Source organism: Bufo gargarizans, chromosome 3 (genome assembly GCF_014858855.1).
Source record: "Bufo gargarizans isolate SCDJY-AF-19 chromosome 3, ASM1485885v1, whole genome shotgun sequence".
Classification (NCBI taxonomy): domain Eukaryota; kingdom Metazoa; phylum Chordata; class Amphibia; order Anura; family Bufonidae; genus Bufo; species Bufo gargarizans.
In genome coordinates, this window is record NC_058082.1 from 167,498,262 (window position 1) to 167,512,114 (window position 13,853).

General features: G+C 43.6%; 1 protein-coding gene across 1 annotated transcript in view; it reads right to left on the reverse strand.

The window, feature by feature from the left end:
* Positions 1-13,853, reverse strand: part of LRCH1 (leucine rich repeats and calponin homology domain containing 1) — a 243,846-nt gene that overhangs the window by 36,103 nt on the left and 193,890 nt on the right. Inside the window, exon 16 of the mRNA XM_044287241.1 lies at positions 479-588. Coding sequence (XP_044143176.1) covers positions 479-588 — 110 coding nt within the window. The remainder of the gene's footprint in view (positions 1-478; positions 589-13,853) is intronic.

Sequence of the window (13,853 nt, forward strand, 5' to 3'; positions counted from 1 at the left end):
AGTGAATGGGTCCGCGATCCGCCGTGGCTGCCCCACTGACAGTGCTCGTGCATTGCGGCCCGCATTTTGTGGGCTGCAGCACGACCACAGGGCGCACACGTTCGTGTGCAGGGGGCCTTAGACTGGTCTGGATTTTACCATTGTAGTTTTTCAAGTCAATCTGATGTGGCTGGTTTTACACCATGATTTCTCTATATTTTGCCTTCACCCATTCTTTACAATGTGAATAGTGTGGTTTTTGGTTGGGTGCATGTTCAAATACTCTACTGAAAATGGTTATAATAGACCCGTATATTAGAAATAATATTCACCTTTGTCTTGAATTTGCAGAATTTCCTGATACTTGTTAATGCAGAAGGGACACGTCCCTGTGGTAGGACCCAGATTATCAGACAATGAAGCCCTCTAAATCTGAAATGTCTGTATAACTGGATTCTGATATTTTGTGTCAGGGATATGCTGTAGTGCTAAATGTTACCTCCCGAAGGCAGTCTATGAGTTCCTTTTCCTCTCTCATCTGCTCCATTTTTCTTCGCATTGTAAACTGGGGATCTATTGCTTCCAGGTTCCTCTGTGGTCTAACAAAAACTAGGATGTAATAAAGAGAAAATGAGTTAGAGAACATTTACAGACCGACTTCCTTCAAAAATAAACTTAGAAAGGACTTCATGACTTGGTCACGGTAATGAGAAGAGACATGAGTGATCCATATCGCATGCAGACTTCATAGATCACTATTTCTAAAGTGTCACATAGATAAGATGGAAACATCAAGGACATGCAATGGTGGAGATGAAGTGGTGAAAACTGACCATCCTCATTAACAGGAATGAATGAGGTCCATACTCGGGGAATGCTTTATAACTCCAGAACATGGCAGCCAGGAGGTCACAAGCCACATTACAACACAACCCCGTGATGCTACCAATACATGTGGGACTGAAGTGGTGGAGTCTGTCCTATTTACAGGTGGGATAGCCATGGCAATCATATAATCAGATGTTAGATATCACAAATCTAAAACATCTCCTCCAGCTCAACAAGACTGAAGTAACACATCACAAGTGGAGATCATGTGCGGTAAAATTCTGGTGAACGTAGCCTTCTGGTATACTATCCATAAGCAAACCTGAGGAACAGATCCATAACTTCTAAATATGATCTGCTCTAACAGGCTGTTTCTCTGTTATTTATTTATGGGGAACTATATATGTGGTGGTGATATCTATTTTATTTTTAGACTGTTTTTTTTGTGTGTAATAAAGCTCTTGAACCACTTGGGGGAAGCACAGGGCAGGCTTACATCACAGCGGCCACTATATCTATCTGGTATTTCCCCCCCCATTCTCTCTCTCTCCTTTGAACCCTGAATATCGCAATGCTGATAACCTTTTACTTTTTAAAGATTTAAAATAACCTTACTGAACAGGATACTGTAAGAGCTTCCCAATTAGATATTTCAGACCCAATATTATGAATTCTCTCCCAAGCACACTATTGCACGGAAACCTTATTAGGCTACATTCACAAGTTTATTTTTTTGTGTGGATTTCATACAAAATGGATTAAAGTGCGAGCGACTAGTTTTCTGGATTCTCATAACAAGACTTTGTCCCATTAGAGACCAACCACATTAGACTGCTCCTTTTTAGGCACAGATATGCTAAATGCAAAGGACACGTCTGTCACTAGGGAGAGGAAACTGAGGATGAATGTATACTGTGGGAGAGTTGTCCTACAAATCTGTGCCTTCACTAAATCAAAGAAGCTGAGCACAGGGCCTTCCCTAATATTATACAGCATTATAGGATCCTTTCATAAGTAGGATTTTACAGGCTTTTCTTGCACTTTTGCTTTTTGCCATGTTTTTTTTGTGTGGTAAAAATTCTAGCTCCAGCTGTTAGCTCAAGGTCTATGGGAAATATGAAACGCAGAACACACAAGAGTATTGTCACTACTACTGTTTTTCTTAAAGGGTTTCTGTCACTTGAAAAATGGGTATTAGGCTGGCTGACTTCACTACCTGCCGCCGTTATTGAGAAAAACAAACTTTTATAATATGCTAATTAGCCTCTAGGAGCCTCTAGTTGCACCTGCTCCTAGGCTCCGTTCTCCCACCTCTGGCCACGCCCTGCAACACTAGATTGACAGGGGCAGGCATTGTTGGTCTCCTACCTCCAGCCCTATCTGCAGTGTAAATCTCGCGCCATTCAGTATTCGGTGGTAAATTATTACTGGTAAAAAAGCGCCAATCAGAACCAAATTCATGTGAATTGGGGATTCATTTATCTAATCTAAAACACTGAATAAGGGTCCATTCACACGCCGGCATAATGGGTCCGCATCCGTTCCGCAAATTGCGGAACGGGTGCGGACCCATTCATTCTCTATGGAGCAGGAACGGAAAGTGTGCTGTCCGCTAGGGGTGGGCGATATGGCCTGAAATCTATATTGCGATATAATTTTAAGCATGTGCGATATGCGATATACAGTACAGACCAAAAGTTTGGACACACCTTCTCATTCAAAGAGTTTTCTTTATTTTCATGACTATGAAAATTGTAGATTCACACTGAAGGCATCAAAACTATTAATTAACACATGTGGAATTATATACATAACAAAAAAGTGTGAAACAACTGAAACTATGTCATATTCTAGGTTCTTCAAAGTAGCCACCTTTTGCTTTGATTACTGCTTTGCACACTCTTGGCATTCTCTTAATGAGCTTCAAGAGGTAGTCACCTGAAATGGTCTTCCAACAGTCTTGAAGGAGTTCCCAGAGATGCTTAGCACTTGTTGGCCCTTTTGCCTTCCCTCTGCTGTCCAACTCACCCCAAACCATCTCGATTGGGTTGAGGTCCGGTGACTGTGGAGGCCAGGTCAACTGGCGCAGCACCCCATCACTCTCCTTCATGGTCAAATAGCCCTTACACAGCCTGGAGGTGTGTTTGGGGTCATTGTCCTGTTGAAAAATAAATGATGGTCCAACTAAACGCAAACCGGATGGAATAGCATGCCGCTGCAAGATGCTGTGGTAGCCATGCTGATTCAGTATGCCTTCAATTTTGAATAAATCCCCAACAGTGTCACCAGCAAAGCACCCCCACACCATCACACCTCCTCCACCATGCTTCACTGTGGGAACCAGGCATGTAAAGTCCATCCGTTCACCTTTTCTGCGTCGCACAAAGACACGGTGGTTGGAACCAAAGATCTCAAATTTGGACTCATCAGACCAAAGCACAGATTTCCACTTGTCTAATGTCCATTCCTTGTGTTCTTTAGCCCAAACAAGTCTCTTCTGCTTGTTGCCTGTCCTTAGCAGTGGTTTCCTAGCAGATATTCTACCATGAAGACCTGATTCATACAGTCTCCTCTTAACAGTTGTTCTAGAGATGTGTCTGCTGCTAGAACTCTGTGTGGCATTGACCTGGTCTCTAATCTGAGCTGCTGTTAACCTGCAATTTCTGAGGCTGGTGACTCGGATGAACTTATCCTCCGCAGCAGAGGTGACTCTTGGTCTTCCTTTCCTGGGGCGGTCCGCATGTGATCCAGTTTCTTTCTAGCGCTTGATGGTTTTTGTGACTGCACTTGGGGACACTTTCAAAGTTTTCCCAATTTTTCGGACTGACTGACCTTCATTTCTTAAAGTAATGATGGCCACTCGTTTTTCTTTACTTAGCTGCTTTTTTCTTGCCATAATACAAATTCTAACAGTCTATCCACCTGACTTCTCCACAACGCAACTGATGGTCCCAACCCCATTTATAAGGCAAGAAATCCCACTTATTAAACCTGACAGGGCACACCTGTGAAGTGAAAACTATTTCAGGTGACTACCTCTTGAAGCTCACCAAGAGAATGCCAAGAGTGTGCAAAGCAGTAATCAAAGCAAAAGGTGGTTACTTTGAAGAACCTAGAATATGACATATTTTCAGTTGTTTCACACTTTTTTGTTATGTATATAATTCCACATGTGTTAATTCATAGTTTTGATGCCTTCAGTGTAAATCTACAAATTTCATAGTTATGAAAATAAAGAAAACTCCTTGAATGAGAAGGTGTGTCCAAACTTTTGGTCTGTACTGTATATTGCGATATATTGTTTTCTATATTGGGGGGGGGGGGGGGGGTCTTAAAATTTTTTTTTTTTTTTTACTTTTTATTTAATAACTATTAGCCTCCTTAAGGGCTAGAACCCTTTTCATATTTACCCTAATAGAGCTCTATTAGGGTGGATAGGACTTTACACTCTCTCTGCTGCCCTGTGCTTTGTGCACACAACAGCAGGGAGCTGACCATGGCAGCCAGCCTCTCATGTGCCCCCCAGCCTCTCATGTGCCCCCCAGGCTCTGATCAGTCCCCCAGCTCCTGCTCCGCCCCCAGCCTCTCATGTGCCCCCCAGGCTCTGATCAGCCCCCCCAGCCTCTCATGTGCCCCTCAGGCTCTGATCAGCCCCCCAGCCCCTGATCCGCCCCCCAGCCTCTCATGTGCCTCCCAGCCTCTGATCAGCCCCCCAGCCTCTCATGTGCCCCCAGCCTCTGATCAGCCCCCCAGCCCCTGATCCCCCACCCAGCCTCTCATGTGCCCCCCAGGCTCTGATCAGTCCCCCAGCTCCCGCTCCGCCCCCCAGCCTCTCATGTGCCCCCCAGGCTCTGATCAGCCCCCCAGCCTCTCATGTGCCCCTCAGGCTCTGATCAGCCCCCCCAGCCCCTGATCCGCCCCCCAGCCTCTCATGTGCCTCCCAGCCCCTGATCCGCCCCCCAGTCTCATGTGCCCCCCAGCCTCTGTTCAGCCCCCCAGCCTCTCATGTGCCCCCCAGGCTCTGATCAGCCCCCCAGCCCCTGATCCGCCCCCCAGCCTCTCCCTCTTATCAGCCTCCTCTGGTAACTCAAACCCACCCACCCTACCCTCCCCAGTATTAATCATTGGTGGCAGTGGCCACAGGGTCCCCCTCCTCCCCCCCATCATTGGTGGCAGTGGGCAGTTCCGATCGGAGTCCCAGCAGTGTAATGCTGGGGCTCCGATCGGTTACCATGGTAGCCAGGACGCTACTGAAGTCCTGGCTTCCATGGTATGTTAGTGAGCAGCATTATACTCACGTGCGCCGTGGCCGCCGGGCGCTCCTTCTTCTCATAGGTCTGTGCGGCGCATTGCTAATGCTGTAAGTATTAGCAATGCGCCGCACAGACAGAAGAAAGAGCGATCGGCGGTCACGGCGCACGTGAGTATAATGCTGCTCACTAACATACCATGGCAGTCAGGACTTCTGTAGCATCCTGGCTACCATGGTAACCAATCTTCACTACCGCTCCGCGGTCATATCGCGGTCCGGCGATATAGGCGATATGCACAAAATCCATATCGTGGCACAAATTTATATCGCATATCGCCTATATCGCCCACCCCTACTGTCCGCATCCGCATTTTCAGTCCGCGGGTCCGGAAAAAAATAGAACATGTCCTATTCTTTTCCGCAATTGCGGACAATAGGCATTTCTATGGGGGTGCCGGCCGGATATATTGCGGATCCGCAATTTGTAGACGTGTGAATGGAGCCTAAGAGTGAAGATCTCCATGAGGTGTATTTTAGACATTCTGAATGCAGCCACCCTTACATATTATGAGGTAACATATTTAGGTGCTTAATATGAATATTTCTGTACATAACATTATGGTGGCTGGGCTGAGTAATCTACCCTAGCTGGTTTCTCTTCTCTAATGCATTGTGTCCTTCTTTCACTACGGAGAGCCTTTCCTTAAACAATGATCTCATCCTATCTCTAAGTAAATATTGTTCCTCCCCTTAGACGGGGAAAAAGTCCTGGTGCACAGGATCCTTTTTTTTTTTACAGTCTACTTTTTTTCCGGATTTCTGACGGATCAGCAGAAAGGAAAAATAATGTTGATGCGAACTCGCCCTAACCTGATGTTACTTACCTATGCTTTGAGTGGTGAAGTGGTAATTATTTATTATAAAAAAAAAAAAAAGCTATGGTTCAATTAAGTACAAGCATTAGAGAGGTTGTCCCAGAATGACAACTAATCGCCTATCGGGGGAATAGAGGACGAGTGTCTGACTGGCGGGGGTAGGACCCAACCACTGGAACCCCCACTGACCACAGTAATGGAGGTCTTGTAACCCCTAGGTGGTGTGGGCCTGCTGCAGATAGCTGAGGTCTGTACTCACTATTTTCAGTAGTCCCATAGGGTTTGAATGAAGCAACAGTGTGCATGCCCGACTGCTGCGCCAGTTAACAGAAGGACACATGACCAAAATTCTCGCGAGCAGAGGATGTCCCAGACTCTCCCAGCTCTGGTGTGAATAGGTGATAAGCTGTCAATTCGGGACAATGCCTTTACCTTAAGCAATACATACAGTAGCGGTCCGCAAATTGCAGATCCGCCCAAAAAAAGTATGACATCCGTATGCCATCCGTTTATTTTTTATTTTTTATGATGATGATCCATTGTAACAATGCCTAAAACGGACAAGAATAGGACATGTTCTATTTTTTTGAGGGGCTACGGAACGGACACACTCATGCGGACAGCACACATTTTTTGCGGACCCATTGAAATGAGTGGGTCCACATCCTAACCGCAAAAAAAAAAAAAAAAAAATGGTACTGAAACAAACAACGTTCGTGTGCATGTAGCCTAAGGCCGTTTTCACACAGTCAGTGATTTTGAGCCAGAAGCAGGTGCGGGTCAATAACACAGAACAGGAGTAAATCTTTCCATTATACCTTAAGTCTTTGTAGCCTCTTTGTGTTTCGCTCACAATCACTGATGGAGATCACTGACCAAACACTGACTGTGTGAAAGTGGTCGAAAGGCTCTATTCACACCACATCTGGACTGTGCTACTGAATGCACACCACAGATGGATGCACATATACACACTGAAGTCCATTATAAAGAAATGTATACTGTGTGCTATATGTATTTTCCTACATTCTGCACTTGAAATTTGATTCCATGTAGAGAGCCATGTCTGGTGGAATCATGTATACATACTAACAAACAGACATGTAATTTGGATAAATCACTACAAAATATACTGTACAATGAAAAGACCTGGTAATGTCATAACAGAACTAAGAGATATGAATGTATTATCTCCAGGTATTGGACAGAATGAATTACAGTACAACACGTTCCATCCTTTGAACATGCAGTTGACTCCTCTCTACCTACCATTGTCAATCTCTCCTGGTGACATGTCCGAGTTATAACTGTCCATATTTTGTGCCTGTGTAAGTTTGTTGAAGGAGATAGGAGGAAGAGTGAGGGACGGGTCTGTAGGAAGGGGTGTCAGAGGAGGTCCATATAAAGCAAAAGAGGACCAGAATAAATCACAGGTACAGCAACAGTAAAACATAAGTCAGTATAAATCTGGACGAATGGTTTAACATGGAAAACTAATGCACAAACTAAATGCACAGAGAAAGCCCAATGAGTCCTGATATTCTTAAGGACCTGGGTCTCCTCGTTCCCTCAGGGGTGGGGAAACCTGGGACCTCATGAATATCTGGATCTAACCTGCCTATGCTGTGTATTTAACAGCTCCAAAGCTGGAGATGTTCATTATAGGATCGTAGCAAAACGGTTGAGTCAATTAAAAAAAATAACCCAGCGTTTTACTAAGATTTGTAACTAGTTTATGTCATCCTCAGTGAAGCAAAAAACTGGTGAGGGATTCCCTTTAAAACAGAAACTGGACTTACCGAGGCTGTAAATTATTTCACCCCAAAAGCTGATTCTTTCTGTCTGGTCTGCACAACAGCAGGAATCTCTCTGCGGCCCATGTACGAGAGGATCTGGCTGATGGGGAGTGAGCTACTGAGCATGTGTGACCACCAGCACCAGACACAATAGATGGGCATTTTGTAAGTAAATCATAAGAATAACGGGGGCAACAAAAATGTAGCAGTAATATATTTTTATTATTTATTTTATTTATTCCAGTTGAATACATGCAATCTATTATGAGTAAATTAATATTTGCTCGTGGGACAACCCCAAAGGTTAACCAAAAATATTGCATTCACTTTTTAAGAATTACAGCCTTTTTTAAGATCATCCCTCTATTTTTACAAGCTCAAAAGTAATTGGACAAGCTGTTTCATTGCCTGTTCCTTCGTTGTTACATGACAGATTAAGCATATTCAGGGTAGCTCTAACATACACCTGCCTTAAAGGGGTTGTTCCCATGAAAAATATTCTACAGTTTACAAACCAGCACCTGGATGTGAATACTTTTGTAATTGCATAGCCACTGAGTCATTCAATAAATGTATCTGTATAGTACCACTTGCTGTTTTTCTTTGTCCTGCTCACTGAGATGGCCGCACATGCTCAGTTTCATCCTTCAACTGCCTCCTGAGCTGTGATAGGGAGAGCTGAGACACGCCCCCTGAGCTGCAGCAGAAAAGGCACTCCCGCTGAGCTGTCAGCTTGATATAAATCTAGCAGAGCAATGAATGGGGAGATCTATGGATCCAGGTGAGCTACAGGGCTGGTTCTTGCTTTGTTTTAAAGAGATTGTCATGTACTATATGATGTCTGATTTTCATTTTTCACATTATTCATGGGATAACCCCTTTAAACAGGGGCGAGCTGGGAACTTAAAGTGGCCCTGAGGGGGGAAAAAAAAAAGTAGCCCATGTTGTAGGCAGGTCCAAATCGAAGGCAGGGCTAACACGTAGTTGGGGCCAGCAATACCATATTGAGGCACAAAATACCACCCTAGCAGAGCTAAATACCTCAGTGCAACACAATAAACTGACCCAGCAGTATCAAGAAACACATGGCAGCACAGAATAATGCCCCAACAGGACAAAATACCATCTCAGAAGCTGCCCCTTTGTGGTGGCCAGCATCAGCTGCCACATTCTGTCTACCTACAACAATTGCCTCAGGATGGCAATACAGCTGAATTCAGGAATCAGGAGGCCACATGTGGTCACTGGTCAGGTACATAACTATAGTACTTGATGCCCCCAGCATTAATTAACTCTAAGAGTGACAGATCATTACTTTCTAGACTAGCGGCCATAAGGAGGGCTCAGGTGGCCCCCTGGGCATTGGCCTACCAGGAAATTTCTCTGTAGAGTCTATGGCCAATCCGCCCCTGCCTTTAATGTAGCTTTAGCTGCTCCAGGTTTGTTTGCTATAACCCTCCTTTTCCACTAAATCACAAAGGAGCTCTACTGAGATCTAGTGGCAGTGTCATGCTCACAGAACCAGCTTGATATTGCACATAATCTTGGTTGACGAAGTTATCCTTAGATGATAAATCTGTGACCATAAGAAGTTACATTACAACATAGCCTAACGTGTGCAAATAATATATTCCCTACACCACTACCAGCCGGCTCTATCGACACAAGGATGTATGTACTGTAGTTTATTGTGACCTTACCATATAGCTGATACAACATAAATTAAAATTTGTCACACTGATGTTTTTCTAATCTTTATCTTTTCAGCTTTTCAAACCTAAAATCACTGTAACCCAATTGGGTTTTTTCCTGCTAACGTTGTCCTTCTTTTAACCTAAATTTGTTTTTCCTATTATCCTCTAAGCTCTCTTACTGATAAATCGTGTTCACCCACGGAAAGTTACACAGCAGATTTGCAAAACCACATTTTTTCCCTAAACTTGTAGCTGAACCACAATAAAGATGCTCAGTTAATTGATGCAAAAAACTCAGTTTACTAAATTACAAGAGCTAGGACTTCAAATTTTAATATGAAACAGCTTTTTTTTTTATTTTAGCTTTTCGATAGCTCATTTCTGGAACTCTGTGCATTCATTTACTGCTTGTTAATAATTATGTGGTTGAGATTTCAGTTAAGGTATCTATTGTTAATGAATATTAGTGAACCACAAAAAATAATGAGGGGCATTTATCATTGTCTCTGCACCTCTACAGGGAGTGCAGAATTATTAGGCAAGTTGTATTTTTGAAGATTAATTTTATTATTGAACAACAACCATGTTCTCAATGAACCCAAAAAACTCATTAATATCAAAGCTGAATATTTTTGGAAGTAGTTTTTAGTTTGTTTTTAGTTTTAGCTATTTTAGGGGGATATCTGTGTGTGCAGGTGACTATTACTGTGCATAATTATTAGGCAACTTAACAAAAAACAAATATATACCCATTTCAATTATTTATTTTTACCAGTGAAACCAATATAACATCTCAACATTCACAAATATACATTTCTGACATTCAAAAACAAAACAAAAACAAATTAGTGACCAATATAGCCACCTTTCTTTGCAAGGACACTCAAAAGCCTGCCATCCATGGATTCTGTCAGTGTTTTGATCTGTTCACCATCAACATTGCGTGCAGCAGCAACCACAGCCTCCCAGACACTGTTCAGAGAGGTGTACTGTTTTCCCTCCTTGTAAATCTCACATTTGATGATGGACCACAGGTTCTCAAAGGGGTTCAGATCAGGTAAACAAGGAGGCCATGTCATTCGTTTTTCTTCTTTTATACCCTTTCTTGCCAGCCACGCTGTGGAGTACTTGGACGCGTGTGATGGAGCATTGTCCTGCATGAAAATCATGTTTTTCTTGAAGGATGCAGACTTCTTCCTGTACCACTGCTTGAAGAAGGTGTCTTCCAGAAACTGGCAGTAGGACTGGGAGTTGAGCTTGACTCCATCCTCATCCCGAAAAGGCCCCACAAGCTCATCTTTGATGATACCAGCCCAAACCAGTACTCCACCTCCACCTTGCTGGCGTCTGAGTCGGACTGGAGCTCTCTGCCCTTTACCAATCCAGTCATCTGGCCCATCAAGACTCACTCTCATTTCATCAGTCCATAAAACCTTAGAAAAATCAGTCTTGAGATATTTCTTGGCCCAGTCTTGACGTTTCAGCTTGTGTGTCTTGTTCAGTGGTGGTCGTCTTTCAGCCTTTCTTACCTTGGCCATGTCTCTGAGTATTGCACACCTTGTGCTTTTGGGCACTCCAGTGATGTTGCAGCTCTGAAATATGGCCAAACTGGTGGCAAGTGGCATCTTGGCAGCTGCACGCTTGACTTTTCTCAGTTCATGGGCAGTTATTTTGCGCCTTGGTTTTTCCACACGCTTCTTGCGACCCTGTTGACTATTTTGAATGAAACGCTTGATTGTTCGATGATCACGCTTCAGAAGCTTTGCAATTTTAAGAGTGCTGCATCCCTCTGCAAGATATCTCACTATTTTTGACTTTTCTGAGCCTGTCAAGTCCTTCTTTTGACCCATTTTGCCAAAGGAAAGGAAGTTGCCTAATAATTATGCACACCTGATATAGGGTGTTGATGTCATTAGACCACACCCCTTCTCATTACAGAGATGCACATCACCTAATATGCTTAATTGGTAGTAGGCTTTCGAGCCTATACAGCTTGGAGTAAGACAACATGCATAAAGAGGATGATGTGGTCAAAATACTCATTTGCCTAATAATTCTGCACGTAGTGTATTGTGGGGTTAAAAAGTTACACATTAAGACGAACGCCATAATTTGCGACTTTTTGAGCTTCTCAAGACTTTTCTAAAATGGCAGGAAAGGGGCAGGGCTTAGCAAGAGGAGTGAAGCCTATCATAGCTAGCCGGATTGGATTTAACAGAACTAGCCCCTAGCATGCATAGATGGAGCACCAGAGATGACACTAAAGAGGCGCATCTCACCCCAGCACACAGAGCATCAAGACCGCCATATGGGAATGTCAGCCCCCCAGTGTGTTTAAACAAAAGATATAATAACTGTTTATTAACTAATATATACTAGCCATATTTTATCCATTACTCATGGCACCAAATTATTTTGCACTGGTCTAGGGTCTGAGGTATCAGTGTTAGTGATATCAGACCCAACTTCTTCTGAGGACCATTTCCTGAAAAGTTACTATGCCATCAAATATGTATTGCTCTAGTGTCAGTTTCAAGTAAAATATCAACCAAATAAATTCCATATTTGACCAATAAGAGGAAAAAGTACCCGGGGACTAGATTATGTTTGGAGGCACATACAAATCAGATTGCACGCAGCAGGAGGAGGACTCAACAGGGTTAGCAGGCTGTGGTGTCATTTGTTCTCAGTACGGCAATTTCTAGGTTTAATCATGATTTACGAAAAGTCAAGAATTAGAATAGATTAAGAGTCGTCTTAACAGGCCCCCCAGGTGCTGAGTTGGGAATCTGTGGTTTTGAAAGACCGTTTCGTTTCTTTTTGAACATGATTTACTTGTCTATACGCAATGTCCGTTATAAAGTTGGAGCTGCTGAGCCATTTGCACGTATGTACATCTAAGGCTACTTTCACACTCGCGTTTCGTTTGGTGGGGATCCGTCTTGTATCTGCACAGACGGATCCGCACCAATAATGCAAACGCTTGTATCTGTTCATAACGGATCCTTTTTTTATTATTTATTTTAAAAAAAGAACGGATCCGTCTTGACTTACATTGAAAGTCAATGGGGGACGGATTTGTTTTCAATTGCACCATATTGTGTCAATCAAAAACGGATCCGTCCCCATTGACTTACATTGTAATTCAGGACGGATCTGTTTGGCTCCACATAGTCAGACGGTCACCAAAACGCTGGAAGACCAAACACAGCCAAATTGATGCATTCTGAACGGATCCTTATCCATTCAGAATGCATTGGGGCTTAACTGATCCGTTTTGGGCTGCATGTGAGAGCCCTGAAACGGATCTCACAAGAGGACCCAGAAACGCCAGTGTGAAAGTATCCTAAAATAAGACAGAACTTTAATAATTTTTATTTATAGCTTATTTAAGACCATGAATCAATTATATAGGGGACTATTGCTTGTGTTAAAAGGTTCATAGTGACATTTTTTTAATCTGCGCAGATGACCCCAAGCACTGCACATTTTTGCCCAATATACCTGTTTTTCATGTCCCTTGTTCTCATCATTACTGCATCCTGGCAGGATGTGTACATGCAGAACATCCTGTTTTCATCAGTTTCCTGCTGAGTTTTCTAACTAAACCGATGCTTTGCTCTGAAATGTTTCCCAGGGCTTGCTCCTCCTAACCATAATGGGAGGTGTAGGGGATGTGACTACTGCAAAGAGAACAGTGTGACAGGAGGCCCAAGCATGCTGGATCTGGTTTGAGAATCCATCAGGAAGGTGATGAAAATTAGAAGATGAAATCCTGCAGACAAAAGTACAGGGAAAGTGCTGTACGGAAAAACAGGTATATGGGGCAAAATATGCAGTGTTTGAGGTATTGTGGGCAAATGAAAAAAATTCTTTATGAAACCAGAGAGCCTCTTCAAAGGGGTATTCCCATCTCAGACAATGGAGACATACCGCTAGGATATGCCCCCATTGCCTGATAGGTGCAGATCCCACCAGCAAAGTGGTGGCTGCCTGTGCCGGTCCGTCCACCACCAATTGTTCCTAATGGCATGCTGAAAATAGCCAAGCAGCGCGCTTGTCTATTTTTGGAATCCCCATAGAAATGAATGGGAGTGCACCGCGCTTGTGCAGCCACCACTCAGATTCACTTCTATGGGGCCGACTGAAATAACCGAGCCAATGCTCAGCTATTTTCGGCGGCCCCATAGAAATGAATGGAGGGCAGCCACACATGAGCAGTGTACCCTCCGTCACTTTGCTGACTGGGTTTACGACACAGGTAGGTGCAGGTCCCTCTGAGACCCACACCTATCAGACAATGGGGACATATTCTAGAGATGGGAAAACCCCCATTGTCTGAGATGGGAAACCCCCTTTAAGGTTCTGTCTGCATATGCATTTATTTCCTTCTATCCCTCCGGCAGAAGGTTGGAATACGGTATATACT